At 54.9% G+C, this 27,665-nt stretch overlaps 1 protein-coding gene across 1 annotated transcript; it reads left to right on the forward strand.

Moving 5' to 3' along the window:
- The first annotated feature begins 710 nt into the window (after positions 1–710).
- On the forward strand, positions 711–27,653 carry ZAP70 (zeta chain of T cell receptor associated protein kinase 70). The gene is made up of 14 exons (XM_031008383.3): positions 711–840; positions 1,082–1,160; positions 11,191–11,613; positions 12,267–12,427; positions 20,024–20,162; positions 20,266–20,353; positions 20,438–20,484; positions 20,685–20,736; positions 21,661–21,853; positions 22,391–22,597; positions 24,608–24,800; positions 24,892–25,032; positions 25,130–25,242; positions 26,503–27,653. Exons 3-14 carry the CDS (start codon positions 11,212–11,214, stop codon positions 26,624–26,626), a joined length of 1,860 nt encoding a protein of 619 aa, XP_030864243.1. The 5' UTR covers positions 711–840; positions 1,082–1,160; positions 11,191–11,211; the 3' UTR covers positions 26,627–27,653.
- Positions 27,654–27,665: the final 12 nt, after the last annotated feature.

A 27,665-nucleotide genomic window follows, 5' to 3' on the forward strand; every position in this document is an offset into this window, starting at 1 on the left:
CAGCCAGGTTCAGCTTCGTGGGAAAGGTCCCAGGTGGGCCGGGCTAGCACTGGGGATGCCCTGGCTCTGTGTCTCGGTTGGGTGGCTGACTCCTCCTGGAACGCATCCCTGACATCCTCCAGGCTGGCTTGGGGATACTCTGGGGACACACAGTGCCCAGGCTTCCGGCCTCCCAGCCCTGGCTCCCTGTGGACTCAGCTGCCCCCCACAAGCCTGCGAGCCCCTGGAGAGCAAGGGCAGGCTGTCCTTGCCATCCAGATGCCTGGCACAGGAGGGGTTCTCACCTTCGGGGTATGGGCTGACTCAGTGGGTTTCTCCTCCCTCCAGCTCTAACCTGCCTGTGGAATAAACAAATCACTCCTCTGGGTTGTCTAGCTGGTGCAGGCCCCAGGGCGACGCCCCTTTGAGGGGAAAATGGGGGCATTCCAGTTTCCATGAGCCCTGGGACTCCCCTCCTTCCCACCACTGTTGCCTACCGTCCCGTTCCAGGTATGCAGGCTTCCTCCCTTCTGACGGTTCCTGCTGCTGGAGTCGTCCTTCCTGAAACCCTGCCTTTGCTTAGCCTCATTCCCATCTCTCAGTCCCATCCTGCAGCTGGGCAGGCAGTGATGGGCCCCGGAAATGCCCTCTGCCTCCCTGGAGCACGTGGCCTGTGATTTTCCTTGAGCACAGCACTTTGTGACTTTGATGTAAACATCAAACACAGCCCCCTTTCCTGTCTTCGCATCCAGGAAATAGGTTAGTTTCAGACAAGCCTGCTTGCCGGAGCTCAGCAGACACCAGGCCTTCCGGGCAGGCCTGGCCCACCGTGGGCCTCAGAGCTGCTGCTGGGGCATTCAGGTAAGCAGCTGTCCTCAGACCTTCTGCCTGTGTCCTGCCACCAGGGCCACCCCAGGGGGCTCTGGGAGACCTGGCAGAGGGTGAACCACCCCCATCCATGAGTGAGAAACCCTGGCGGGGTGTGACATCCTCCCCCGGAGTGTGTGCGGAGAGTGTGAGCGGCAGGGCCTCCCTCTCAGGCTGGGGGCTTGGGCTGCAGGGAAATCCAAACTGGCTTTGTAAGCCCCGATTCCTCACCCAGAACCGGCTCTCCATTGGCACTGGGACCAGAGACCCCGCAAGTGGCCTGTTTGCCTGGACATCCACCTGTACGTCCCCAGGTAAGTGGTGCCTGGGTGGAGTGGCACCTGGCCACCGTCTCCATGGTGGGCTGTGTCTGGAGGAGGAAGACAGAATATTAACTGGGAGTCAGGAGGTTGCTGGGAGGACCGGGAGAGCTGGAGGACTGGGCTGGGTGGTGACTGGCTGGAGATGGAGGCAGACAGGGCTTGTGGCCACGCTGAGGGAAGCAGCTCCCCCTCCAGAGGCTTGGCCGAGCGGGGCTGTTCAGGGGACACGGTGAGGCCTGCTCAGTCCCTGGGCTCCTGCTGGGCCCTGTTTGGCTGCATCCTTGGCTCTCGGAGGCAGAGAAACCTCCAGAGACAGCGCATGTGCACTCTGGCCCCTAGGCCCTGTGAAGATGAGGGGGCTGCTCACCAGGGCCGTGAGCTCCATCAGCAGAATGCTGTGATTCCTGTGAGGAGTCCAGGGCAGGCTTGAGCCACTTGTAGGCGAGCTCAGGTTAGAGGAAGAACTGGAGAGAAAAAGAGCAAAACACCGAGTTCTGCTCAACTGCTGTGTGTTCTCGGCAAGTTGCTTGGCCTCTCTGATCTCAGTTTGTGCATCTGTTAAATGCACATGCAGATATGGGCACCTGGCAGGTGCCTGGTTCCTGACTGTTGGCGAGAGGCTGGGAAATGTGTCCCAGGTAGGAAGGATCCCCGACAGGAAGGAACAGGAGTTCATGAGGTGAGCAGCTCGAGATGATTCATTACTCTCGTCTTGGTTGGAACAGTAGGCAGACAGGAGGTGTTTAATAACGCCTTGCTGAGAGATCAGGGTCAGGGACTCCTAAGGTGCCACCTGTGAAGGTGCCGCCTGCTGAATCCAGAGCTTCCTTTTCCTCTTCTCACCCGCCCTCCATCCTCAGCCCCACTGCCCTGGCAGTGTTGGGGGGGTGGTGTTGATGTGCACACTCTGGAGCCTGGGGGCCTGGCTTCACATTCTGGCTCTGCCACTCACCAGCTGTGTGACTGGACCAGTCACCGCATCTCTCTGTGCTTCCCTCCCAGGGCTCTCGGGAGGATAAAGAGAGTGACTGTATGCACACTGCCCGGCACATACAGGTGCTGCAGAAACGTCTCACTAAAACCCTCATTATCCTCACTAGCTCTGGGTGGCCTCGGGCTCTGGACTCCACAGTTCCTGTATGCTCTCTGGGGCTGCAGCACCCAGACCACCCCGTGCTGACCACTCCCTGCCCCACCCCAACGTACAGGGTTAAGGCAGCCATTCTCATCAGAGCCAATTTTACCTCCTCCCATCTCCCTGGGACAGTTGATAGTGCCTGGAGACAGTTTGGGTTGTGACCCAGCGGGTGTTACTGGCATCCAGCATGTCCAGGACAGGAATCCTGTGAACAGCCTACAAGGCCCAGGACAGTCCCACCCTGTTCCATTGTCTCTATCAGCCCCTATCCTCCTGACTCACACCGGCTTTTCCCATCTCCCTTTTACAGTCACAGAGCCTGAGGCCCAGAGAGGGACCGCTGCTTGCTGAGGTCACACAGGCAGTGGAGGCCGGAGTTGGGGGCCTCACTGGAGGGGTGGTGGAAGGGCATTGTTCAATCAACAGACACTTGGAGAGTGTGCTGGGTTGGGGAATCTGACCCTGACCCCGCACCAGCCCGGCTCTCCAGGGTCTCCTAATAGACATTTGCTGGAGTGGTTAGTGCTGGCTGCTGCATTGGACAGACCTGAGTTCAAATCCTGGTGGCCCCTTGCAGGCTGCATGTTCTGAGAGTGACATTGACCTCTCCGAGCCTCAGTTTCTTTAGCTGAGGAGTGGGATAACAGTTCCCACCAAATGTAGTTGTGGTGAGAATTAGAATAAATGGCTAATGCTCGCAAACGGTAGTGCAGTCCCCAGCACAGAGGCTGTTGTGATTGTCCTTACACACTTGACAAATATTTGTGGGGAGGAAGCAGGAGCTTCCATAGAAAACAAGACAGAGCCGTGGGCCCTGCCTCGGGGAGCTCAGCCTGGTGAGGGACTGAGGAGCAGAGACAGAGGCCATCAGGGCTGTGATGTGGGAGGATGGGGACCCTGGAAGCCTAGGGGAGGTGCCTGACCCAGGCTGGGGAGGGGGCGGGGCTCATGGAATGCTTCTGGGAGGATGGGACAACGGAGGAGGCCTGAAGCCTGAGGCCCAGTAGAAGGATGCAGCGCAGTTCTGGGCTGAGGGAATAGCCTGTGGCCAGGATCCTCAGGATGGGCCCCTCCTCTCCTGCCATCCTCCGCCTAAGGAAGCCCCTGTGGCCCCTCACCCCTTCCCAGGTGTCAGGTTCCACCGGTGCTCAGAGGCGTCCCCACCCATCCCAGTGGACTGCAGACCTTTGTAGGTACCTGGTATATTGAGCACCTACTCTGTGCCATGCTGGTGGTATAGGTAGGAGAACAAGACAAAGGCTCCACTCCCATGGTGCTTACATTCTGGCAGGGACAAAGGTACTATGTCGCCAATAGATACAATATTATCTTTTAGGTGGTGAAGAACAACAAAGCTGGGTCAGGGCTAGAGAGAGAAGGAGAGGCTATTTTAGAGAGGGAGGTCAGGGAAGACCTCCTGGAGGAGGTGACTTAGGCAGAGACCTGAATAAAGTGGAAGGTGTTGGAGGAAGAGTCTCCAGGCAGAAGGAACAGACAGTACAAAGGCCCCGAGGCTGCACCATGCCTGGTTTGTCCAAGGGACCTGAACGAATAACATGAGGAGGCCCGTGTGGCTGGAGGGGAGTGAGTGGCGGGGGGGGGTGATGGGCATCATGAAGGGCCTTGGGGGCCACCCTGAGGACTTGCATTTTCACCCCGAGTGAGGTGGGAGCCTAGAGGGCTTCAAGAAGAGAAGAGGATGTGATGGCATGACGGGGGCCAGCAAGTCTCACCCCAGGTAGTCCCTGCAGCCCCAGTGCCGGACACCTTCACTGGCCCTGCTTTCCGGAGGAGGTCTGGCGAGCTTCAGTCGCTGCTGAGGCTGCACCGTGACCACGTGGTGGGTCCACGATTCCACGATTTGAATCCAATCCCTGCAGTCAGGAAAGACATATGAAGGAGGAGCCTGCAGCCATGGCTAACTGCGGCTGTGTGGCTCATGGCGTCACCAAGCTGGCATGTGCTGACGACCAGTGCCTATGCTGCCTCTGTTGGTGGGCACAGGCGGCCCGAGCACAGCTGGGGGATTAAGGAGCAGGGAACATGGCTTCAGAGGGACTTAGGGTCTCAGGTGAGGACTAGGGGTTCAGAGAGAGAGAGCCAGGAGCTGGAGTGGGAACAGGGTGGTGGGGGGGCAGTAGGAGGAGGTGGGGTGGTGAGGGGCTGGGGCCCTGCTCCTGCAGAGCCTTGGATGGGAACATGTCAAGCCTCTGGCTGGGGGGACATGCGGAGCCTCTGGCTGGGGGGACACGCGGAGCCTCTGAGCCTCTGGCTGGGGTGACATGTGGAGCCTCTGGCTGGGGGGACACGAGGAGCCTCTGAGCCTCTGACTGGGGGGACACGTGGAGCCTCTGGCTGGGGGGACATGTGGAGCTTGTGCTGCTCCTGCCCGCTCCCACCAGGTGCAGTGGCTTTGGTGTGATACCTCTGCTCTGACGATGGGCATATAATGGGGGCTTCTGATGCCAAGAGAATGTTCTGTGAAACAGTAGACCTTCAAGGCTTTGCTGAATAGGTGTGGGGATTAAGTGACGCTGAAAGGGGTCCTTCCATGTGGTCTTCTCGGAGCCTTTAATGTGCTTTTCACAGCATTTGAAACTGTATTTGACCCCTTGACTCTTTTTTCCTTTGAAGTATGTTTGGGGAATCTGATCTCTCTGGAATAGCTGTAATCTAGCACTGCCTTTACCCACGGAGGCCGGGTGAATGGTGGGATTCCAGGCAGGTCCTTCTGACCAGGCTCCAAGGCTTCCTCCCATCGTCCTCCCAGGGCCTGGGCTGTGAGCGTGGGGCAGGTGCCCCGTGGCTGCTCTGCTGTGATCTCTGTACTGTGATCCTGGGGCTGTAAGTTCTGGGAAGGCCAAACTAGGATCTCTGAACTGTGAGCTCAAGAGGAAGCTGACTGGGGTCAGCCTAGGGAGAACCATAGGCCAGGCTTGGGGAATGAACAGGCTCACTGGGGACTGAGGGACTCAGCTCCTAACCCAAGTCCTGCCCGTCGGGGTGGCCCAGGCAGGTTGAGGGCTGGGGTGGGTCTCATGGTGGGTGTGTCTTCTGGGAGGGCCACGAGTCTGCAGGGACACAGCTGAGAACAGAAACATTTGATCCCCTGCCTGGGGTCTGGGGCCCCCCCGGGGAGCTCTAGATCGGTGCAGCTCACTGACAGCAGACACTCCGGCTAGCCGCTGCGTGGTAAATGCTCCCACCTCTTGCCCCCGGACTTTTCATCTCTGCCACCTCTGCCTACCTTCTCTGGCCTCCCCAGCATCTCTGGCCATGGGGTCCCTGGGAACTTGGGCCCCATGTTTTACTAGTGAGGACAGTCCAGAAAGGCCCCAGGGGTGGAAGAGGAGGCGGCCACCACCCGACCTGCGTGCTGTGGGGTGGTGCTTGTGATTACCGTTGTCCTTGTGGGCAGTGGGACAGGGAAGCTGGGACGCAGCTGAGATGCACAGGAAGAAAGCCTGCCTCTGGGACTCCTTAGCCTCGGGTCATGGATGGCAGCCCTGGGCTGGGCACTGAGCCTCCCTCATCTCCTCTTCTGCCCTAACCCACTTCTAGCTACCCAGGCTGCACCTGCGGCCACGTGGGGAGGAGCTTCTCAAACTGTGTTGGCAACAGTTTCCTGCCACAGCTTCCTGCCCCAGAGACCAGCTTTGCTACCCTGCACCCATGGTCCTTGGACAAGCCCTCAGTTTTCTGCCTCATCCTGCATCCTCATGCTTTATGGGAGTGGCTCCATGAGTCTTCAAGGATGGGCTGGCTGGGTTGGAGAAGATGGAGGGGAGAGGGAAGGGTGCACTAGGTGGAGGGTGCTGTGTGGATGAAAGTATGAACATCCATTTGAAGGAAGGCAAGTAGCACAGCTCAGCTGGGGCAGAGGGCTGGGGAGATCCAATGCAGTAGCCATTAGGGTCTTGAGCAAGGGAGGCCTTGGGGAAGAATTGCCAAGGAGCAACTTGCAGACTCTGGAGCTCAGCTCTGTGGAAATAGACTGTGAGGTTCAGCCAGCCACAGGCAGCATGAGCATGCCATCTGGATCTTAGGTTGGTTGTATTAATGGAAACAGTTGGTGGAGATCAAAGGAGATGATGCCAGCACCAACCGACCTCAGTCGGGCAAGAGATCTGGGCTCTGGGAGAGGTGGGTGTGGCAGCATGTACAGCTACTGACAGGATGACCCAAGTAAGGGAACGGGGGTGGGGGAAGGAGAGTGAGCAGGATGGTCAGAGGGCAGAGGCAAGCCGGGGAGTTTGTGAAGGACCAGAGAGGTCTGTGGGGCTCAAGCAGGAGGGAGGAGTCATAGGTGTCGGCCATTCAGGGGACCCAGGATCGAGGAGGTCACAGAGTGCTTGTCTGGTGCCTACAGACTGCCAGGGGTGGTATCAGTGCTGGAGAACAGCCTAGGGGGTGGGCGCAGACCAGGTCTGGCTGAGAGGCTGGGGGTCAAGGACGTAGGGACAGGAGTGTAGACAGCCCTTAATCACTTTTCCTATTTTCATTAGCATTTTTAGTGTCCGTTGTGTTTGTATCTTCCAATTCCTTTCCCCCTTAATTAAAAATTTGGGGTATAATTTACATACAATAAAATTTTTATATCATTTTAGTGAAAAATTCTGAGATTTGACAAACGCGTACAGCCCAGAGACTACCACCACATCAATGAAGATACAGACTATTCCCCCGAATTCCGTCCTGCCCTCTGTCATCACTCCTTCTCCGTCCCCCAGCACCCAGCAACCCCTGGTGCGTTTTCCATCCCTATAGTTGTGTGTGGAATCACACAATTTGTAGCCCTTGGAGCCTGGTTTCTTTCATCCAGCCTGAGGCCTTTGCGGTGCATTCGCGGAACTGCGTGTCTCCGCGTGCTGTTCCACGTGCTGCGGAGTAGAATTCCACTGTAGGCATGTCCCGCAGCGTATCTTACTCATCTGTTGGGAAACATGTAAGTTATTCCTAACTTTTGGCAATTGTGGCCAGTACCGCTATAAATGTTCCTGTGTAGGTTTTTGTGTGAATGTAAATTTCCATTTCTTTAGAGTGAATACCTAGGAGCCTTCATGAGTTTTTTTTGTTTGTTTTTTTTTGTTTGTTTGTTTGTTTTTGTTTTTTGAGATGGAGTTTTGCGCTGTTGCCCAGGCTGGAGTGAAGTGGTGTGATCTCGGCTCACTGCAACTTCCACCTCCTGGGTTCAAGCGATTCTCCTGCCTCAGCCTCCTGAGGAGCTGGGACTGCAGGCGCCTACCACCACGCCCGACTAATTTTTTTGTATTTTTAATAGAGACGGGGTTTCACCATGTTCGCCAGGCTAGTCTCAAACTCCTGACCTTAGGTGATCCGCCTGCCTCGGCCTCCCAAAGTGTGAGCCACCGGGCCCAGCCATTAATTTTTGTATCTTAATGGAGACGGGGTTTCACCATGTTGGCCAGGCTGGTCTCAGACTGCTGGCCCCATGTGATCCACCCGCCTTGATCTCCCAAAGTGCTGGGATTACAAGCGTGAGCCACTTCGCCCGGCCGCTTCATGACTTTTTAAAAACACTCTTGTGGAATGGTGACCTTTTTCTCCAGGTGGAGCCACAAATGCAGTCCCTTGTAAATCTCTGGAACACCCACCTGTCTGTAACTGTTGGGACATCCAGGACCCCCCTCAAGCTTGGCTCTCCCAACCTCACTGTCACAATTAATCGGGTTACAATGCAGATCCTGGCCCCTCCTCTAGCTACTCTGACCCAGACTTCACCTGATTCTCATTCCAGTACCTTCCTTTCAGCTCCAGAGCCCATCTCTGGACACCCAGGGCAGAGGGAGCTTTCACAAAAGCATTCATTTTACCCCTTGGTTGCATTTGCATAACTAAGAAGGGCACTCAAAGTCAATTCTCCAATGCAAACTTATGCCTGAGTAGCCTTGCTGGGCCTATGTTAGTAGAGAAACAACTCATAACTGCTATGGAGAGGTATTTTTTCCCAACATTCTATGAAAACTTACAAATATGCAGAAAATAGAAAGAATTAACTGTACACCAATAACTCACCTGCTAGATTCTCCAGTTTATGATTTGCTATAATTGCTTTATCACATACAGTTGATCAACACTGTGGAGTTCTTATTTGTGAGTTTGCCTACTTGTTAAATTTATCTGAAACCCTAAAACCAACATGGCACTTTTGTGGTCATTCTCAGACATACAGAGTGGCAAAAATATGAATCACTCAATACACATGTTCCCACCAAGGCTGCACAAGGCAAACGCTCTCATGCTGCAGATAAGTGTCTTTTTCATATTCTTTTTTTTGAGACAGAGTCTCACTCTGTCGCCCAGGCTGGAGTGCAATGGCGTGATCTCAGCTCACTGCAAGCTCTGCCTCCTGGGTTCATGTCATTCTTCTGCCTTGGCCTCCCGAGTAGCTGGGACTACAGGCGCCTGCCACCATGGCTGGCTGATTTTTTTTTTTTTTTTTTTTTTGTATTTTTAGTAGAGACAGGGTTTCACTGTGTTAGCCAGGACGGTCTTGGTCTCCTGACCTTGTGATCCACCCGCCTCGGCCTCCCATAATGCTGGATTAGAGGCGTGAGCCACCGCAGCCGGCCAATCTTTTTCATGTTCTATTTGGTGGTGCCACATATTTTGTTTTTTTATTTTATCTTTTTTTTTTTTTTGAGATTGCTGTCTCGCACTGTCGCCCCGGCTGGAGTGCAGTGGCAGTGGCGCAATCTCAGCTCACTGCAACCTCCGCCTCCTAGGTTCAAGCAATTCTGCTTCAGCCTCCCGAGTATCTGGAATTACAGGCACCTGCCACCATGCCCGGCTAATTTTTTGTATTTTTAGTAGAGATGGGGTTTCACTGTGTTGGCCAAGATGGTCTCGAATGCCTGACTTTGTGATCCACCTGCCTTGGCCTCCCAAAGTGCTGGGATTACAGGTGTGAGCCACCACGCTCGGCCTATTTTATCTTTTTAAAGACAGAGTTTCGCGCTTGTTGCCCAGGCTGGAGTGCAGTGGCCTGATCTCGGCTCACTGGAATCTCCGCCTCTTGGGTTCAAGAGGTTCTCCTGCCTCAGCCTCCCAAGTAGCTGGGATTACAGGTGCCCACCACCACCTCTGGCTAATTTTTTGTATTTATGGTGGAGACGGGGTTTCACCATGTTAGCCAGGCTGGTCTCGAACTGCTGGTCTCAAGTGATCCACCCGCCTTGGCCTCCCAAAGTGCTGGATGACAGGCATGAGCCGCCGCACCCGGCCTCACATATTTTGAATGTTTGTGCTTTTTGTTGGTGATTTCACTGGTTAACATGGCCCCCAACCATAGTGCTGAAATGCTGTCTAGCATTCCCAAGGGCAAGAAGGCTGTATGTGCCTTATGGAGAAAACATGTCAGATAAGCTTATAGTTATAGTGCTGTTGGCTAAGAGTTCAATGTTAGTGAATCAACCATGTCTATTAAATAAGGTGCCTTTAAACAGAAACTCACAAAAAAACAAGGTTATGTTATGTCTTGATCAGTTGATGAAAATGTAAACAGTTTCCTAGGAACCTAACTCTGTATTTCCCCTAGGAGGGATAGTTCTATATTGCTAATTCAGTGTTTTCGTTGACTTTATAGAACTGCAGAGAATGACAGGAATCAACTGTGTCTATCTGGCTGTCTATCCTTTTATCCATCCCTCTTGCTCTGTTCGTCCATCGGTCAGTGTTATTTCTGGGATGCTCTCAAATTAGATTACAGTCCTCAGTTCCCATCACTCCTAAACATTTCTGCAAGCAGATCGTTACCTAGGGTTCAATATTTTATGTTTCTTTTTTAATTGAGGGAGGGCAAATACAATGGAATGAACACATCTTAAGTGTACATTCTCTTAGTTTTGGGAAAATCAGACACTTGCATAACCCAAGCCCTGTGAATATACAGGACGTCACCATCACCCCAGAAAGTTGAGGGCAGGCAATTTTAAGTTATCTGCCTTACCAGATATCCATCTGTCTAAATAGCCTTAATTCCTCCTCCCCTCAATCACACGTTTTGTTTAATAGCTGTATCAGAGTTCACTTTGAGATTAAACCCTAATGTATTTAACCAGTCCCCTAGGGATGGATATTCAAATTAGCGTATGCTCTGTAGAAACTTGCCAAGGAAGGCAGAGGGCAGGGCGAGGGGGGCCAGCTAAGGCCGAGGGGAAAGGGTCAGCGGAAGGGACAAGGGAGGCTGAGGGGTAGGGCCCTTGGGTGAGCAAAGCTGGGTGCGGCCTCAGGGCCTCTGCGCATGCAGTCCTCTCTGCCTGATGCGCTGTCCCGCGCGCTTTTTGAAAAGTTGGCTCCTCCTCCTTCAGCTCTCCCTTCAAATGCTAGCTCCTTGGAGAAGGTGACCATCCTAGCTAGAGCCACCTCTTCTCTCTCTTAATGTCACTCCACTTATTTCCTTTGTAATGCTGACCTCAATCTGTAATTATTGTTTTTGTTTCTTTCTCAGTTTATCTCACGGCTCTCCCTCCTTAGAGTGTTGCCTTCGGGAGGACGGGGTGGGACCGCGTCTGCCTCAAGCGTGCATATCCCCAGCACCGGGCCTGAAACGCAAGAATTCAGCACGTGGTTGGGACATGAAGGGATGGGTACAGGTGTTGGTGCTTGGGGACCAGTTGGCGTGCCTGGGCGTCCACATAATGTCTCTGGAAAGTCAGATGGGGGTTTGGGACTTCTCGATCTGTGCCCAGCAGGCTGCGGCTTCTCTCCAGGTTGACTGGCACAGAGGAGGCTCTGCCCCCTTGGCGCGCTCAGCCTGCGGCACTGATGCCCTCCACGCGGCGTCTCTCGCGCCGTCTTTGGGCCCAACGCACCAGGTTCAGGAAGGCCCTGACGTGCCTCCGACCCTCTGTGAACCCGCAGGTTTCGGGAGGCCCAGGGGCGATGCCAGACCCCGCCGCGCACCTGCCCTTCTTCTACGGCAGCATCTCGCGTGCCGAGGCCGAGGAGCACCTGAAGCTGGCGGGCATGGCGGACGGGCTCTTCCTGCTGCGCCAGTGCCTGCGCTCGCTGGGCGGCTATGTGCTGTCGCTCGTGCACGATGTGCGCTTCCACCACTTTCCCATCGAGCGCCAGCTCAACGGCACCTATGCCATTGCCGGCGGCAAAGCGCACTGTGGACCGGCAGAGCTCTGCGAGTTCTACTCGCGCGACCCCGACGGGCTGCCCTGCAACCTGCGCAAGCCGTGCAACCGGCCGTCGGGCCTCGAGCCGCAGCCGGGGGTCTTCGACTGCCTGCGAGACGCCATGGTGCGTGACTACGTGCGCCAGACGTGGAAGCTGGAGGTGAGAGGGCAGCCTGGGGCGCGGAGTCTGGAGGGGCGTGGCCGAAGAGGGGCAGTCGAGGGTTTTGGGGGGATAGGAGGGAGGAAAAGGTCGTCTTCCCCATTCAGTCCCCTTTGGAAGCTGGAGAGGTGGGGCACTGGTTGGGGAAGAACCTGAAAGGAGGCCTCAGAGGCAGGGGCTCCGTGGTGGCGGTCGCCTTCCGCAGGCTGAGCGATGCTATGGTGCTCTACTATGCCAGATGGGAAGGTGGAGGGACGCACTGGGCCAGGCGAAGGCGAGGCTTGGAATGGGGGCGGGGCTGAGAGGAGGGTGCGCGGGGCTAGGGTGAGCCCTTAGGGTAGGGTGGCTGTCGGGGGAGATGGGCTGTAGTCTTCCACAGCCTGAGTGACACCACCATGCACAACTATCTGAATTAGGTCTTCAAGCTGGAGATGCGCTTGGGGCCGGGCTGGAAGGTGGGGGTGGTTCCTCCCTAGCTGGATTGGGGAGGGGACCACGGAGATGGCGCGGAGGTAGTCCTCGACAACCTGCCTAACACGCGCTAGGGACGCCTGGGTGGGGTGGGGAGTCCTCTGGGACAGGGCTTCCGGAAGGGGGTTCCTGTGGCCAGCACTTGGCCACACCTACAGACCTCCTAGCCTCTCCTTTTCTAGGGCGAGGCCCTGGAGCAGGCCATCATCAGCCAGGCCCCGCAGGTGGAGAAGCTCATTGCTACGACGGCCCACGAGCGAATGCCTTGGTACCACAGCAGCCTGACGCGTGAGGAGGCCGAGCGCAAACTTTACTCTGGGGCGCAGACCGACGGCAAGTTCCTGTATGTGGGGCCCGGGATTTGGGTGCGGTGAGGATTGGGGCTCACTGGGGACTGGGGCAGACGTGAGTGTGCAGGTGGGCTGTAAGGGTGTCCCTGTGCTCACATGTGCAAGTGGGTTGTGTGTTTCTGATGTGCAAAGAGACCTGCACATGGGGAAGTAGAGGTAGTGACTAGGAAAGCCTCCAGAGTCGGTCCCTTGGCCTGGCTTGGAATCCCGCTTCTGCCACCTGCTGGCTGTGGCCCTTGGGCAAGTAGCGGACCGTGTTTGCCTGCCTCAGTTTCCCCTCCTTCAATCAACAAATATTTACTGAATACCTACTGTGTACCAGGCACTGAGGACACGGCAGTGAGCCAAATAGACACAGTGCCTGTCCTCATGGGGCAGGTAGACAAGAAAAGGAATCAATAAAATAGAGACCCTGTCAGATGGTGGTAAGTGCCGTGTGTGCAGGTGGGGAGGTGGTTGCAATTTTAGATTAGGTGGTCAGAAGAGGCCTTCCTGAGAAGGTGACTTCTGAGGAAGGGAAAGAAGCTGAGGAGTGAGCTGTGCAGCTTTCAGGGGGAAGGGTGTTCCTGGAAAATGCAATGGCAAGTGCAAAGATCAGGAGGCAGGAGTCTATTTGGCATGTTCCAGAAACATTGTGGAGGCCATGTGCCTGGAGCTGAGTAAGTGAGGGGGAGAATGGGAGGAGGTGAGGGCAGGGCGGGGACTTTAGCTTTTCCCCCAAGTGAGGTGGGATCCCTGGGAGAGTGTTGAAGCAGCCCCTTCTAACTCTCCTGTGGTTGACAGCAGTACCTCCCCTCAGGATCCTCTATGAGGATTACATGAATTAATACATGTGAATCGAGAGTATGGTAACTGACATAGGAAAAATGCGGTAAATGTTAGCTTTTTTATGTGAGTGAACGTGCGTGTCTGAGCCACAGCTGAGGCCATGTCGCTATTTGTGAGTTTGTTAATGTGAAAAAAATCTCTGAAAATCTCTTTTTAAAACTCTGCCGAGTGTTTGACAGCCCTGCTGGGGCTGTTGCTCTCTGGTTTGGACATGGGATCTTTTCTGTAACAGATGGTATCCAGGTGCAGCTGAGGTCACTCAGGCCTCAAGACACAGATAAATTGGTGCTGCCTCTTTCCCATGACCTCAGGAAGCCCAGTGTTTTCCCCCAAGAAATCTGTGGGGACAATTCCTGGGCCTTGCTTCTCATGAGTGCTTCTTGGCCTGAGCCCCTGCCCAGGAGATCCCTTGGGTCATCTGCCTCCCCCAGGGCTGTTTCCTCTCCTGAGGTCAACCCACTTGGAGGAAATGACCACATCCCTTGATTTTCCTCACCCATGTGAAGTTTCTGTAGATTGCCTGCAGGCCTCTTGCAAGATGCAGCTCCCTCTCCAAGATTCTGTTGTAGGCTGATAAAATAACTCTTTTCACCCTACCATACAGATTCAGATTTAGGCTGTAAATTGGAGTGGAGTTTCCAAGGCTTCTGAGGGAGCTCTTAGATACATGTTGCACATAATACTCAGTTGCTGGTGCAACTTCTGAACAGGACAGGGCTGTTTTCTCTAAGAGGAAACCTTTGCATTTCTATCAGTTAGCTTTTGCTACATAACAAACAGCCCTAAGATTTATTGGCTCAAAATGACAGTTTATTACTCTTCATGATTCTGTGAGCTAACTAAGCAGTTCTGGTTTGGGTCATCTAGGCTGGGCCTGAATAGGCTGGGATGGCCACACTCACATGACTGGCCATTGGCTCAGTGTCACCTGGGTGATGGGGATGAGCTGGCCCAGTGCAGCCATCAGCCAGCAAGCTAGCTGAAGCTTGTTTGTGTGGTGGTGGTGCAGGGTTCCCAAGATCAGTCAGAGAGGAGAGGGCAAGTTCAAGCCTTTGTTTGTGTGATGTCACTGATGTCCTAATAGACAAAGCAAGTCATACGACCAAAACCAAAGTCACTGTAGGGAAGGGATTCCTTAAGGGAGAGGAAGGCAGGGAGCCATTTTTGCAAACGGTTGGTCGTAGGATTGGACGAAGCAAGTTGTCGTGAAGGCATGGGCATTGTGAACATGGGTGTTGGGGGCTGTCTCTCTTTCCTTTTGGACTGTCAGCCTGAGGGCAGGGCCTGCCCTGCTGCATCTGGAGGGCTCCATCTTGCAGTACATGGTGATGGCTGGTCCAGGTATTACCCACCTTCCTCCAGATGTTGCATCACCCCACCCCAGGTGTGACCCTCGCCAAGATGTTAGTAATGTTTGCGCCCACGTTCTCACATGCTCATATCCTCCTCGTCCATTACATGCTACCCTAGGTGCCTGAGAGTCCAGGGGCTCTCCCCAGGCTGGACACGCGAAGAAGGCTCTAAATCCTTCCTATTGATGTAGCTGATTCTTTCCTTCCGTCTCTGCTTTCTCTTTCATAAAATGTAAATTCATCTGTCTTTGATTTTATAATCTGAGTTTCTTCTCTGTTTTCCCCCTACATCCCCAATGTAGCTTTTCATCCCCACCGTCTCTGCCTCTCTTCTGTCTTAGTTTTCCTTTCTTCTTCTCTCCTTCCCTTCCCACCCCCATCTCTCTTCCTCATCTTGCACTCACACACACACATACAGGTCATGATTCTGCCACTCCAATGGCTTAAAAATTTCCCCCAGATTCCCTAAAACCTCCTGAGAGTGGCAGAGGCTTCTAGGGGGTGGGAGAGTGAGAGGAGGGTTGAGCAGGTGGGATGTGGGCCCCTGTTCCAGCTTGAATGACGACAGCCGCTCAGCTTTGATCTGTTTGCTATCTTAGGCTTCCACACACAATGTTGTGTGGCAGAGGTTTCACTGCCCAAAGGAAAAGTTCAAACAGTTTTTGTGTAACACAGCAGAGCTCATGACAGGCTTAGAGCCAACCAGTCTGCTGAGATTAGAGGAGTCTCAGGAGAGCCAGGGCCAACAGCTTTAAGCAGCTGTCTGTGCATTGCATATCAAACTGGCGTGCAGTCTCCCAGGCAAATAGGACAAGCGTTGGCGGTGGGAGGGTGTGGCTAGGAAGGAGCGATGCCCAGCATCTGGGCACAGCATACAGCGTGTGGCTGGCAGTGAGGTCCACAGCTGGCACAGTGGTATGAGGACAATGACTCATTCTGGGTAAATGTCAAGAGACGAAGCAGCTACAAAGAGCCAGGCTCCTGGAAAATTAGGCAAGGTACGCTTTGGACAGAAACTGTGAGAGCTTCTTGTGGTTCCTGTAGTCTGTAACTGCTTTCTCAGGGCTTGGGGTGTGAGAGAAAGACACGTGCTACTCAGGCCTAGAGTGAAGAACAGGACCACGCCTACCATTGAGCACAGTTCATGGTTGCCGAAGAATGGATTGAATTGTACCCAGGGCTGTGCACTGCCAATGCTGGCTTGTTTCTGTGTTATTGGCAGCAATTTTATGGAACCGGCTGATTCGACTTGAAAAGAAACTTGTCCTGGAAAGGGCCTTTAAGAGAGTACATTGTCAAGTGTTTCTTTTTTTGAGACAGAGTCTTGCTGTGTCACCCAGGCTGGAGCGCAGTGGTGCAATCTTGGCTCACTGCAACCTCTGCCTCCCGGGTTTAGTGATTCTTCTGCCTCAGCCTCCCTGAGTAGCTGGGACTACAGGCGTGCACCACCACGCTTGGCTAATTTTTGTATTTTCAGTTGAGACAGGGTTTTGTCATGTTGGCCAGGCTGGTCTCGAACTCCTGACCTCAGGTGATCCACCCGCCTTGGCCTCCCAAAGTGCTGGGATCACAGGCGTGAGCCATCGCGCCTGGCCTGTCAAGTGTTTCTTATCCTCTCCTGGACTGCAGACCTCTTTGGAATCCTACTGACTGCTCCTTTCACAATCCCCCAAAGCATATTCACCTCAAAGACTTTGCAGAGAGTTATATGAGATCATGGTTGGTCCTGAACCTCGTCCTTAGAACCCTTTTCAGGTCAAGAAGTTATGATTTAGACCAGTTACCTCATTTTATACATAAGGAAACCGAGGCACAGCGAGGATAAGCAGTTTATTCAGGGTTTCACAGATAATCTGTGACAGAGCTGGGTGTTAGTCCTAGGTAGCAATTAACTGTAGAGTCAGAAATGCATTTGAATCCTGGCTCCCCCTCCTATCTCTTACCAACTCTGCAATTTAGGCAAGATACATAATCTTGTGCCTCAGTTTCCTCATCTGCAAAATGGAGATAACAATAGTGCCTACTTTGTGGGGAGTGCTGTGATTATAGGGCAAATATGTGAGGAATTTAGAACCAATATCTTAATAAATAAATTGTAGCTCTTTTTTTTTGTTTTGTTTACAATCGTGAACCAGAGACAGATGTAGCTCTTATAGGTTCTATGTATTATTTTAAGAGCAGAGATACAAGTTGATTTTTTAGCCTGTACTTCTGGCTTAAGTGCAAGTTCCAACTGCAAGAACAAAGAACTGCCACTACCTAGCATTTATTTATTTATTTTTTTTTTGTAAATCAAGTAGAACTTATGGTACTGAAATATATGTGGTGATAACACTAATGTCTTAGCCTGTGTGGTTATTATCTGGGAATTTGCAGCTGCTCTTTATGAACTCACCCATCTCTTTCCAAAGAGTGTATTGGTTAGCTTTTGCTGTGTTCATACCCTGAAATGTAGTGGCTTAAAACAATGGTCATTTACAGCCAAGTGTGATGGCTCACACCTGTAATCCCAGCACTTTGGGAAGCTGAGGCGGGCAGATCGTCTAATGTTGGGAGTTTGAGACCAGCCTGGCCAACATGGTGAAACCCTGTCTCTACTAAAAATACAAAAATTAGCTGGGCATGATGGTGGGTGCCTGTAATCCCAGCTACTTAGGAGGCTGAGGCAAGAGAATCACTTGAACCCAGGAGGTGGAGGTTGCAGTGAGCCAAGGTTGCACCATTGTACTCCAGCCTGGGCAACAAGAGCAAAACTCTGTCCCAAACAAACAAACACCGATCATTTATTCACTCTTGTTTTGCTTGGCAATTTGGCTGGTTGCTTGGTAATTTGGGCTGAGTTCAGCTGGGTGGCTCTTCTGCTGGGTTTTTGAGCTTACTCATGTGGCCACAGCCAGCTGGAAGATTGGCTGGATGGTCTCTGGGATGGCCTCACTCCCATGAATGGCTATTGGCCTCTCATGTAGGGTGCCTTGGTTCTCCTCCATGGGCCTTCTCTAGCAGGCTAGCTTGGACTCACTCCCATGGTATTTGGAGAGCTGCCAGGAAAAGCAAGAGAGGGCAGGCCAACCTCAATGTTCAACCATTTTTCAAGCCTCTGCTTGTGTCATGTTTGCTAATGTCCTGTTAGCAAGGCACATGGTCAAGCCCTGATTCAGAAGACAGAGGGGGAGACCCCACCTATTGATGGGAAGAGCTCCCTAATATTGTGGCTGTTTTCCCCCAGTATTCCACATGGAAGTTTAAATAAACAAATAAGGAGGAAATTATTAGTTCCAGAAGAAAGAATGAAAGAGACAGACAGACTTGGTGGCTTACGCCTGTAATCCCAGCACTTTGGGAGGCCAAGGCAGGCGGATCACGAGGTCAGAAGATTGAGACCATCCTAGCTAACACAGTGAAACCCCATCTCTACTAAAAATACAAAAAATTAGCTGGGCGTGGTGGTGTGCACCTGCAGTCCCAGCTACTTGGGAGGCTGAGGCAGGAGAATGGCATGGACCCAGGAGGCAGAGCTTGCAGTGAGCCGAGATCACGCCACTGCACTCCAGCCCGGGCTGCGGAGCGAGACTCTGTCTCAAAAAAAAAAAAAAAAAAAAGAGACAGAGGAGGGGAGATGGGAGGTTTGCTGTTTGCTGGTGAGTGGCTTGGCATGGAGTCTCTGTTGTCAGTTTAAAACTTCAGGTTGTGACCCTTAGGAGGTGTTTTCACTTCTCACAGTCCCTGGAGACCATCACCTCCAGGCCAGCCTGCCAGCTGCCTCTGACTTCCACAGCTCTGAGACCCCCAGGGCCAATAGCCCTCCCTCCTCACTGGAAAGCTGCACTTAACAGGAGCTTGTGCCAGTGACTCAAAATAGAAATGTTTTGTGGGAGATGTTGACTGGTGTCACTGTGGGGTTTCACGTGACGGCGCTGCATCTGCTGTCCCAGCCTACTGTCTCTGTGGGATGTTTGTTTCCTAATTTGTGGTGGGTTCTCTTCCTTGCCCTTTTGTGTGCCCTCATTGCCCCCACCCTGATTTCCCATCTCTCCATGTTATCTCCAGACTGTTGTGGGCTAGCCTGGGAACGGCCCCACCCTTCACTGCACTGTACTTCGGGGAACGTGCTGTCCAGGAATGGAGAGGATGGTCACAGCTGCACCTCTCTCCCTCACTCAGGGGACATTTCCTAAGGAAGGGCCTTATTGCAAGGTGGGCCCATGGCTGCCTTGCTCACTGCCATATCCCTGCGCTCAGAACAGTGCCTGGCCTGTCAGTAAAGACTTGTCCAGTGAATGAACATCTGCAGGCAGGGCCAGGCCTGGTCTGAGAATTTGCACCTTGGAGGGTGCAGCTCGCAGGCCATCCCAAGGGCTCTTCTGTAGTGCAGTGCAATCCCTGAGATCAGGAGTCGGCTGCTTCCGGCCTTCACAGCTTCCACGGGGCCAGCTGCCCTCCCTCCTCACTGGAAAGCTACACTTGACCCTGCAATAGAGGCTTGTGCCAGTGACCCCAGACAAAACTGTTGTGTGGGGGATGCTGACTGGTGTCACTGTAGGGCTTCATGCGAGGGTGCCGGTGTCTGACACTAAGTTGGTCTGTGTTGAGGGGGGATGTGTGTACTCAGGGCTGGAGGGGATGGGGGGACAGTTTCTCACCCCACAAATGCACCACCTTTGAGGGGCTCAATTCCCATCATAGACATGGAAGATTTATATATTTATATTGACAAAATTCCAGCAGAAGGCAATCGAGGGTCTCATTCTAGGAAAGGTCCATCTATTATGGAACTGGTCAGTCTTGTGATGAGAAAGTGACTTGTTTTGATTTGCACAGGGGTGCCCTGTAAGCTTGTCATGGAGCTGCGCCTACCTGTGTGGGTCTGTGTGGAAAAGGCTTTCTCTCCCCAGGAGAATGGTGCTAGGTCTACCTGTTGAAGGCTCTGGGTCTGTTGTAGAAGGCCAAATGCCCCCCATGGTTGGCTGACTGTGCGGCTGAGTGTACCCCCAATGAGTGCCTGTGGATGACTATCTCTCTGTGGATGGCAAGTGTCTGGCCGTGGAATGGCCAACTGTTCAGCCATGGGGGACCAGGTGTTCCCCAGTGGATGGGTGTCCCCTTCCTCCGTGGCTGGGTGTCCACCGTAGGGGGTCAGGTATTCCCCGTGAATGGGCATCTGTTGGCTCTTGGAGAACAGTGCATTTTCCTGGGAACACAGCCATGGCCCCTCCACCGCCCTCTGCCACTTGGCCCATCATCAGCAGATCTGGAGGTGATGGGGGCCTGGCCTGGCTTCCCCAGTCCCTGCAGCTTCTCTGCAAGGCTCTGGGGTGTGGAGCCTATAGTGTGTGTTGTGGGGGGTACCGGGGCACAGCAGGAGGCCCCCAGGTGGCTCTAGGGGTTACATCCCCTCCCTTCCCCTGCCAGGCTGAGGCCGCGGAAGGAGCAGGGCACATACGCCCTGTCCCTCATCTATGGGAAGACGGTGTACCACTACCTCATCAGCCAAGACAAGGCGGGCAAGTACTGCATTCCCGAGGGCACCAAGTTTGACACGCTCTGGCAGGTAGGCTGCCCGTGCAACTTGTTCTGGGAGATGCCATGCTCGGATGGGGTGCCGGGCTCTGGGGAGGAGAGGAGCCTCTCTGCTAGCTGCCTGCTCCCTGCAGCTGGTGGAGTATCTGAAGCTGAAGGCGGACGGGCTTATCTACTGCCTGAAGGAGGCCTGCCCCAACAGCAGTGCCAGCAATGCCTCAGGTGACGGCAGCAGGCGGGCAGGCGGCGGGCGGGGGCGGCAGGAGACCTGGCCCCCAGCCCTCACTGTCCCTTCTGCTCCCCCAGGGGCTGCTGCTCCCACACTCCCAGCCCACCCATCCACGTTGACTCATGTGAGTTGGGGGCACCTGGAGTGTGGCCTTGGGGATGGAGCTGGGGGGTGGCTGTGGGGGAGGCTGGGGTGGAGGCTGGGGTGCCTGTGGAGCGGAAGAAGCTCTCTCTCCACTGTCTCTGGGAGTCCTCAGTGGATATAGGTCTCATGAGAGGGGCTGGACGTCCCCAGCTCAGGCCTTGCTGACCCTGTGGCCTTTAGCCTCAGAGACGGATCGACACCCTCAACTCAGATGGATACACCCCTGAGCCAGGTGAGCGGGCAGAGGTGGGGACGCGGGTTGGGGCTCATGCTGAGCCGAGAGCAGGGTCCCTGTCAGGGCTGTGGTGTTTCACGGGGGATGCTGTGGGCCGGGCCAGGCTGTGGCAGTTGGCTTGGTTAACACCTGTGCACACATGTGCCCACACCCATCACACCTGCCTGTGCACATGTACGTCCCAGTGTGTACTGACGTGCAGGGAGCACACTTGGCCTTGCCTGAGGCTCCCCAGACACACGTTTGTTGAGCACCTACTATGTGTCAGTCACGTTCCGAGGTCACTGTGTGTATGAGCCACCGAACCCTCCTGACATGCCTTATGAAGTGGCTGTGGTGATTAACCTCACTTTACAGATGAGAGAGGGAGGGGTCTGTCTATGGGGATGTGAGGCAGTGGTAGAGGCAGGATGTGAACCCACGATGGGCCCCAGAGCTCACATTCCTAAAATGGTTTGCTGCGGGTGCTCCTGTTTCTCATGGGTGGGCCCAGACCTGAACATGTGTATGCACAGAGAAGACACATAGTTACATGTGCACCCAGAGGCTCGCTTTTGGAGGCCTCGTAAATGTGGCTGTGTGCTGCATACGCAGACAGGGACAGGCCCGGCCATAGGCGTACACGTATGAATGCACACACATGCACACCCCAGCTGGCACAGTAACGGTGCCACGTGGATACCAATGCACACGGCCCTAGAGTCCACCCTCATGTGGCTTCACGGGGCACCCACAGCTGTGGCCAGGAGTGTATGCCAGTGTGTGTGTGTGGATGTGCAGGAACACGCATGGGCACCCACCTGCTTGTGCATGCTCCAGGGACGGCATCCTTGTCTGGGGCAGGTGCTTGTGGGGGCTGAGGCTGCCTTGCTCCCCACACTCCTGCCCCTGACCTGGGAGTGTACCGCTGTGTGTGCCCAGCACGCGTAACGTCCCCAGACAAACCGCGGCCGATGCCCATGGACACGAGCGTGTATGAGAGCCCCTACAGCGACCCAGAGGAGCTCAAGGACAAGAAGCTCTTCCTGAAGCGCGATAACCTCCTCATAGCCGACATTGAACTTGGCTGCGGCAACTTTGGCTCAGTGCGCCAGGGCGTGTACCGCATGCGCAAGTATGGCCGCCCCTGCCGTGGTGGGAGCACCGCCGCCTGGGGCAGAGGGGAGTGGCTTCACCGGGCTGTGGGGTGGGAGCCGGGATGTCTGTCTCACAGCAGTTTGCCTGGGAAACAGACTCTGGGGCAGGACATTGCACGCTAGAGGATTCCCTGAGAGAGCTCGGGACACCTGACGGGGGTGGGATGGGGCCTGGGCAGGGGGAGGCTGTGGAGCTGCAGTTCCCAGCCCAGGGGAGCTGCAGTGGGGTCCCCGATCCCTGAGTCCACTGGCCCCTGACAGGCTGCCCCTGGGGAGGGTGTCACTTTGGATTCTTTTTGGCGATGGGCTGTTCCCGGTGAGCGATCCGGTTGTGAGCCGTCCTCAGCAGACGCTCCAGGCTGCAGGGACATTGAGCGCCTTGGTCCCAGCCTGGGTGGCGACCACAGTTGTCTACCACACAACTCAAGGGAGAAGAGAGATGGGTGGGTGGGGGTGTGGGGCCGAGCAGGGCCGGTGCCCCTCGCCCACGTGCCTCCCGTGGCCGGGTCGGGCAGGAAGCAGATCGACGTGGCCATCAAGGTGCTGAAGCAGGGCACGGAGAAGGCAGACACGGAGGAGATGATGCGCGAGGCGCAGATCATGCACCAGCTGGACAACCCCTACATCGTGCGGCTCATTGGCGTCTGCCAGGCCGAGGCCCTCATGCTGGTCATGGAGATGGCTGGGGGCGGGCCGCTGCACAAGTTCCTGGTCGGCAAGAGGTGAGCACCGGGTGGGCCCGGCCATCGGGTGGGTGGGGCCGGGGCCCATCCTGGGCATGGTGGACACGCACCCGCATGCATGCATGTGTGGGAAGCCGGGGCACTTCCACACCATCGTGGACACACTCTCAGCCTGCACACCCACACCCATATCCACGCCTGCAAAGCAGAGCTAACCCTCAGTCCACCATTGCACCACTGCGGTAATAACAGTATCTACCTCCAGGGCCCTTGCGAGGATCGAATGAGTCGGCACCTATAAAGGGCACTGCTAGGGCCGGGTGCGGTGGCTCATGCCTGTAATCCCAGCACTTTGGGAGGCCAAGGCTGGTGGATCATGAGGTCAAGAGATCCAGACCATCCTGGCCAACATGGTGAAACCCCGTCCTTACTAAAAATACAAAAGATTAGCTGGGCATGGTGGTGGGCGCTTCCCAGCTACTCAGGAGGCTGAGGCAGGAGAATCACTTGAACCCAGGAGGCGGAGCTTGCAGTGAGCCGAGATTGTGCCACTGCACTCCAGCCTGGGGACAGAGCGAAACTCCATCTCAAAAAAATAAATAAATAAAAATAAATAAAGGGCACTGCTAGTAAGAGCTTTGTACACATCAGCTGCTCCCCAGACTCCCTGGGCCAAATTCATGGCCCCTGGGAAAGTGCCCATTGCCAGTTATCTGGAACCTGCCCTTTGTTTACGTACTGCGTGGTTTTCTATTTTCAATTTTTTTTTTTAAAGAAAAATGAAGACGTGACAGAGATCACTTGTGGCCTATAAAGGCTAAAATCCTTACTATCCGGCCCTTTACTGAAAAGTTTTGCAGTTTCATTTGTGGTTCCTCATCCCCAAACTCTTACCCTCACAGACACAAGTTCTGCACTCCCCAGGGCACGTTTTTGCTGATCTGTGCCCTCTGGCTGGTGCACACACCTTCCCAGTGTGCCCCTGGCTCCCACATTCAGTCATTTGACAGGTGTTTATTGGACAGTTTCTCAGTGACAGGAACTGTTAGTAGCACTTGGGATTCATTAGCAAATAAACAAGGCAGAGATCCATGCTCTGTATTCTGGTTGGAGAAGAGAGACAGTAAGTAACAATCCTGATGAAATCTAGAGCATGTGGGAAGATAGTGCGGTGGACACAAGCCTGCCGCAGCTCCAGGGGGTTGGGAGTGTTGGGGTGCAAGGTGCAGTGAGCAGGGAGGTTTGAACAAACTGAGGGAGGCCGCCATGCCCAGACATGGGAAAGGGCATTCCAGGCAAAGGGCACCACCTGTGCAGAGGCCCTGAGGTGGTCCCGTGCCTCGTGTGGTGCGGGCAGGGAGGGGATGAGCAGACCGTGCCAGGCCTTGCAGGCTGCCAGGAGGACTTGGAGTTTTACCCTGAGTTGGGTGGGAGCTAGGGGGTGCTGTGAGCAGAGGAGGGGGAGGACCTGACTCAGGGGCAGAGAGGACAAGACAGTGGGAGACAGGAGGGAGCGAGGGCCTGGGCGGAGCTGACTGTTCCTGCCTGGGGGTCCAGGTGAGTGATGCTGCGGCTGCTTCCCGGTGGCAGAGGCAGAGATGAGGAGTGCGGTGGATTCTGGAGAGATTCTGACACCAGAACTGCCAGGGTTTGCTGATGGATTGGGTGTGAGAGAAAGAGGAGCTGCTGGAGAGGACAGTGGAGGAGCCATATGTGTGTGCACATGGGGACGGGGACAATCAGGCCACATTATCTTTGAGATGCCTGTGAGACCTCAGCATGTCGAGGGTGCAGGCAGAGGTCTAGACTTGGGAGTCGTAGCGTGTGGGTGATCCCTAAAGCCTTGAGACTGGATGAAGGCAGGAGTTTTGCCTGTTTTGTTCACTGCTGTGTCCCCAGCCCCACGCCTGGCACACAGCAGGTGCTCAATAAGCGTTTTTGAACACATGGTCACCTGGCTTATGCCCAGCTGGGTCAGAGAAGCATGCTTTGCCCCTGGGAACTTGGCTAGTCTTCTCCCAGCTGACCCCGCCTTCCCCGCCACCCCAGGGAGGAGATCCCTGTGAGCAATGTGGCGGAGCTGCTGCACCAGGTGTCCATGGGGATGAAGTACCTGGAGGAGAAGAATTTTGTGCACCGTGACCTGGCGGCCCGCAACGTCCTGCTGGTTAACCGGCACTACGCCAAGATCAGCGACTTTGGCCTCTCCAAAGCACTGGGTGCCGACGACAGCTACTACACTGTAAGCCTCTGCCCCTGTGATGCCTGACTGGATGGGCTGGGTGGGTAGAGGGTCCCTGAGCCCTGACTCGGCAGCATCTCCCCCTCCCCAGGCCCGCTCAGCAGGGAAGTGGCCGCTCAAGTGGTACGCACCCGAGTGCATCAACTTCCGCAAGTTCTCCAGCCGCAGCGATGTCTGGAGCTACGGGGTCACCATGTGGGAGGCCTTGTCCTATGGCCAGAAGCCCTACAAGGCAGGCGCGGGCAGAGGCGGGTGGGCGGTGTGGTGGGGAGGGGGATGAGGAGGAGGACCCTGGTCACTCACAGGTGTCTCTGCCCCGGCTTGAGCAGAAGATGAAAGGGCCGGAGGTCATGGCCTTCATCGAGCAGGGCAAGCGGATGGAGTGCCCACCAGAGTGTCCACCCGAACTGTACGCACTCATGAGCGACTGCTGGATCTACAAGTGAGTGCCAGTGGGGAGGGGACCCGGCTGGGCTGACCCCTGGAAAGTCCTGGTGCCCGATGAGTTGATGTCAATATAACTCTACCCAATGTCATCCCACCCAAAGCCCTTCACCCAGTTCATGGCCTTTGCAGCTGCCCCCTACCCCCACACCCAGCTCTCCAACACACCAGGGTTTGCTGTCCTGCTCCAGTGTGCCACACCCTGCCACCCCACCTGTGGCCTGTGCCTCAGCATCTAAAACCTCAGCCATCACTCAACACATGGACCCTGCAACACGCAAACAGGTCCATACTCTGCTACTCAACCTATGACACTGACACTCAGGGCGTGAGATGATTCTCCAGTACCCAACACTCCAGTCCCCACCAGCCAGCACACAGCACCCAACTACCAGACAGGTGAGCACTGAGGTACCAAATTCTCATCTATTCCAGCCCCCACCTCTGCCTGGTTGAAGCCCAACCTTCAAACATCTCAACTCCTAACACCATCAGTATCCCAACTTCCCATCAGACAACAGGCAACACACCCCCAGACAAGCGGACGCCCTAGACTGCCCATGCAATGTGTGGACACTGTAACGCATGACCCCCCACCGGCCAGCACTTAGCATGCTGACACCCCAACACCCAAGCAGCCCAACAGATAGACACCCTCTCTGGCTGGCCCACCCTCCTGCGACATGTGTTAATTCCACCTCCATCAGGAAACACCCAGGGCACCACACCCCAGTACCCAAAGAGGCTAGCACCCCAACACAGTCCATGGATACCCCATGCACAGTACCATTAATACTGCCACTCCCCACTGGCCAGACCCACTGCCATGCTCCAGGCTTCTGCTGATCACCAGCCTTGCACTCCCTCTCGTCTAAGCCCTCGCCCAGCACACTGATACCCTGGCCTCGGGTGCATGCGCAGAGCATCAGCTTTCTGTATCCCAGGTCCCTGTGGTCAATAGCTGCCACTCTGACACCAAGTCCACTCAGCCCCCTGAGTCCTCACTGGTCAACGCTCGGTAGAGGGTCATCCCAGCACCCTGTGTGTGGGCAGCTCTGCCTCTTAGGCTGTGCGGCATTGCCCAACGCTCTCACACCCGAGTCCTCTCCACCACCCAATGTCCTGCCACCCCAACAGCCCTGCTGACTTTCTGAGCCCCAAAAGTCTACCTCAGCCAAGCACAGTGCATGCCCACCCACTGATGAAGCTGGGTCCTGGGGGCGTGGTCAGCAGCCTGGATGTACCCCACGCCCCACAGGTGGGAGGATCGCCCCGACTTCCTGACCGTGGAGCAGCGCATGCGAGCCTGTTACTACAGCCTGGCCAGCAAGGTGGAAGGGCCCCCAGGCAGCACACAGAAGGCTGAGGCTGCCTGTGCCTGAGCTCCCACTGCCCAGGGGAGCCCTCCACGCCGGCTCTTCCCCTCCCTCAGCCCCACCCCAGGCCCTGCAGTCTGGCTGAGCCCTGCTTGGTTGTCTCCACACACAGCTGGGCTGTGGTAGGGGGTGTCTCAGGCCACGCCGGCCTTGCATTGCCTGCCTGGCCCCCTGTCCTCTCTGGCTGGGGAGCAGGGAGGTCCAGGAGGGTGGGGCTGTGCAGCCTGTCCTGGGCTGGTGGCTCCCGGAGGGCCCTGAGCTGAGGGCATTGCTTACATGGATGCCTTCCCCTGGGCCCTGACATTGGAGCCTGGGCATCCTCAGGTGGTCAGGTGTAGATCACCAGAATAAACTCAGCTTCCCTCTTGTCTGAGCGCCCTCATCTTTTCCGGGGTGAGGGTAGGTGTCAGGGGAGGGGTGGGTTATGAAAAGTGCATGGAGGTGACTGTTCTTGTGTGGACTGAGCCTGGAAGTGACCCCTGGGAAGATGGGGCTGGGTCCTACTCTCCACCCTAGGGACACCTTCGTGTGAGTGAGCGGCTGGGGTGGAGTGGGGAACCTGAGGCCAGGTGGGTGTGGGCCCAAGGGCTGCGTGCCTGGCTGAGCCCAGCTCCCCTGTGTGGAGATGAGTGTGCTCCATGCCAGGTGCACGTTAGGATCACCTGGAGCTATTTTAACAAACGCTAACCCCCCCTCCCCCATCCAGCTGGGGTCTTCACCGCCCCAGGGGTGCCTTGCAAATCATGAGATACAATGTTTTTCATTGGTAGATGCACATATTAGCTCCCGTATGAACCGTATTACTGAATTTGAATTTGAAAAATACCAAAATGCAAACATTGTTTTTAAATTGTTTTAAAAGCTAATGAACGAATTAAGACAAATTACGTCAATTTAGTGGTTTCTTAAATCATGTGGTTTGCAGGTAGTTCAGTTTTATTAAAATTCATTTGTGAGTCGCTGAACGACTTACATTATGTAAAACATATCAGACAGTAAATAAATTGTGGCTTTCATTGCCTTTTGGTCATCATTATGTTTCATG

This window comes from Gorilla gorilla, chromosome 12 (genome assembly GCF_029281585.2).
Source record: "Gorilla gorilla gorilla isolate KB3781 chromosome 12, NHGRI_mGorGor1-v2.1_pri, whole genome shotgun sequence".
Taxonomy (NCBI): Eukaryota; Metazoa; Chordata; class Mammalia; order Primates; family Hominidae; genus Gorilla; species Gorilla gorilla.

Bases quoted from the DNA above. Each gene is read 5' to 3' on its own strand.
- ZAP70 (XM_031008383.3), top strand. From the start codon at position 11,212: ATGCCAGACCCCGCCGCGCACCTGCCCTTCTTCTACGGCAGCATCTCG. The intron at 20,163-20,265 runs GTAGGCTGCCCG...TGCTCCCTGCAG, and splicing joins AGTTTGACACGCTCTGGCAG to CTGGTGGAGTATCTGAAGCT. The intron at 25,033-25,129 runs GCAGGCGCGGGC...CGGCTTGAGCAG, and splicing joins ATGGCCAGAAGCCCTACAAG to AAGATGAAAGGGCCGGAGGT.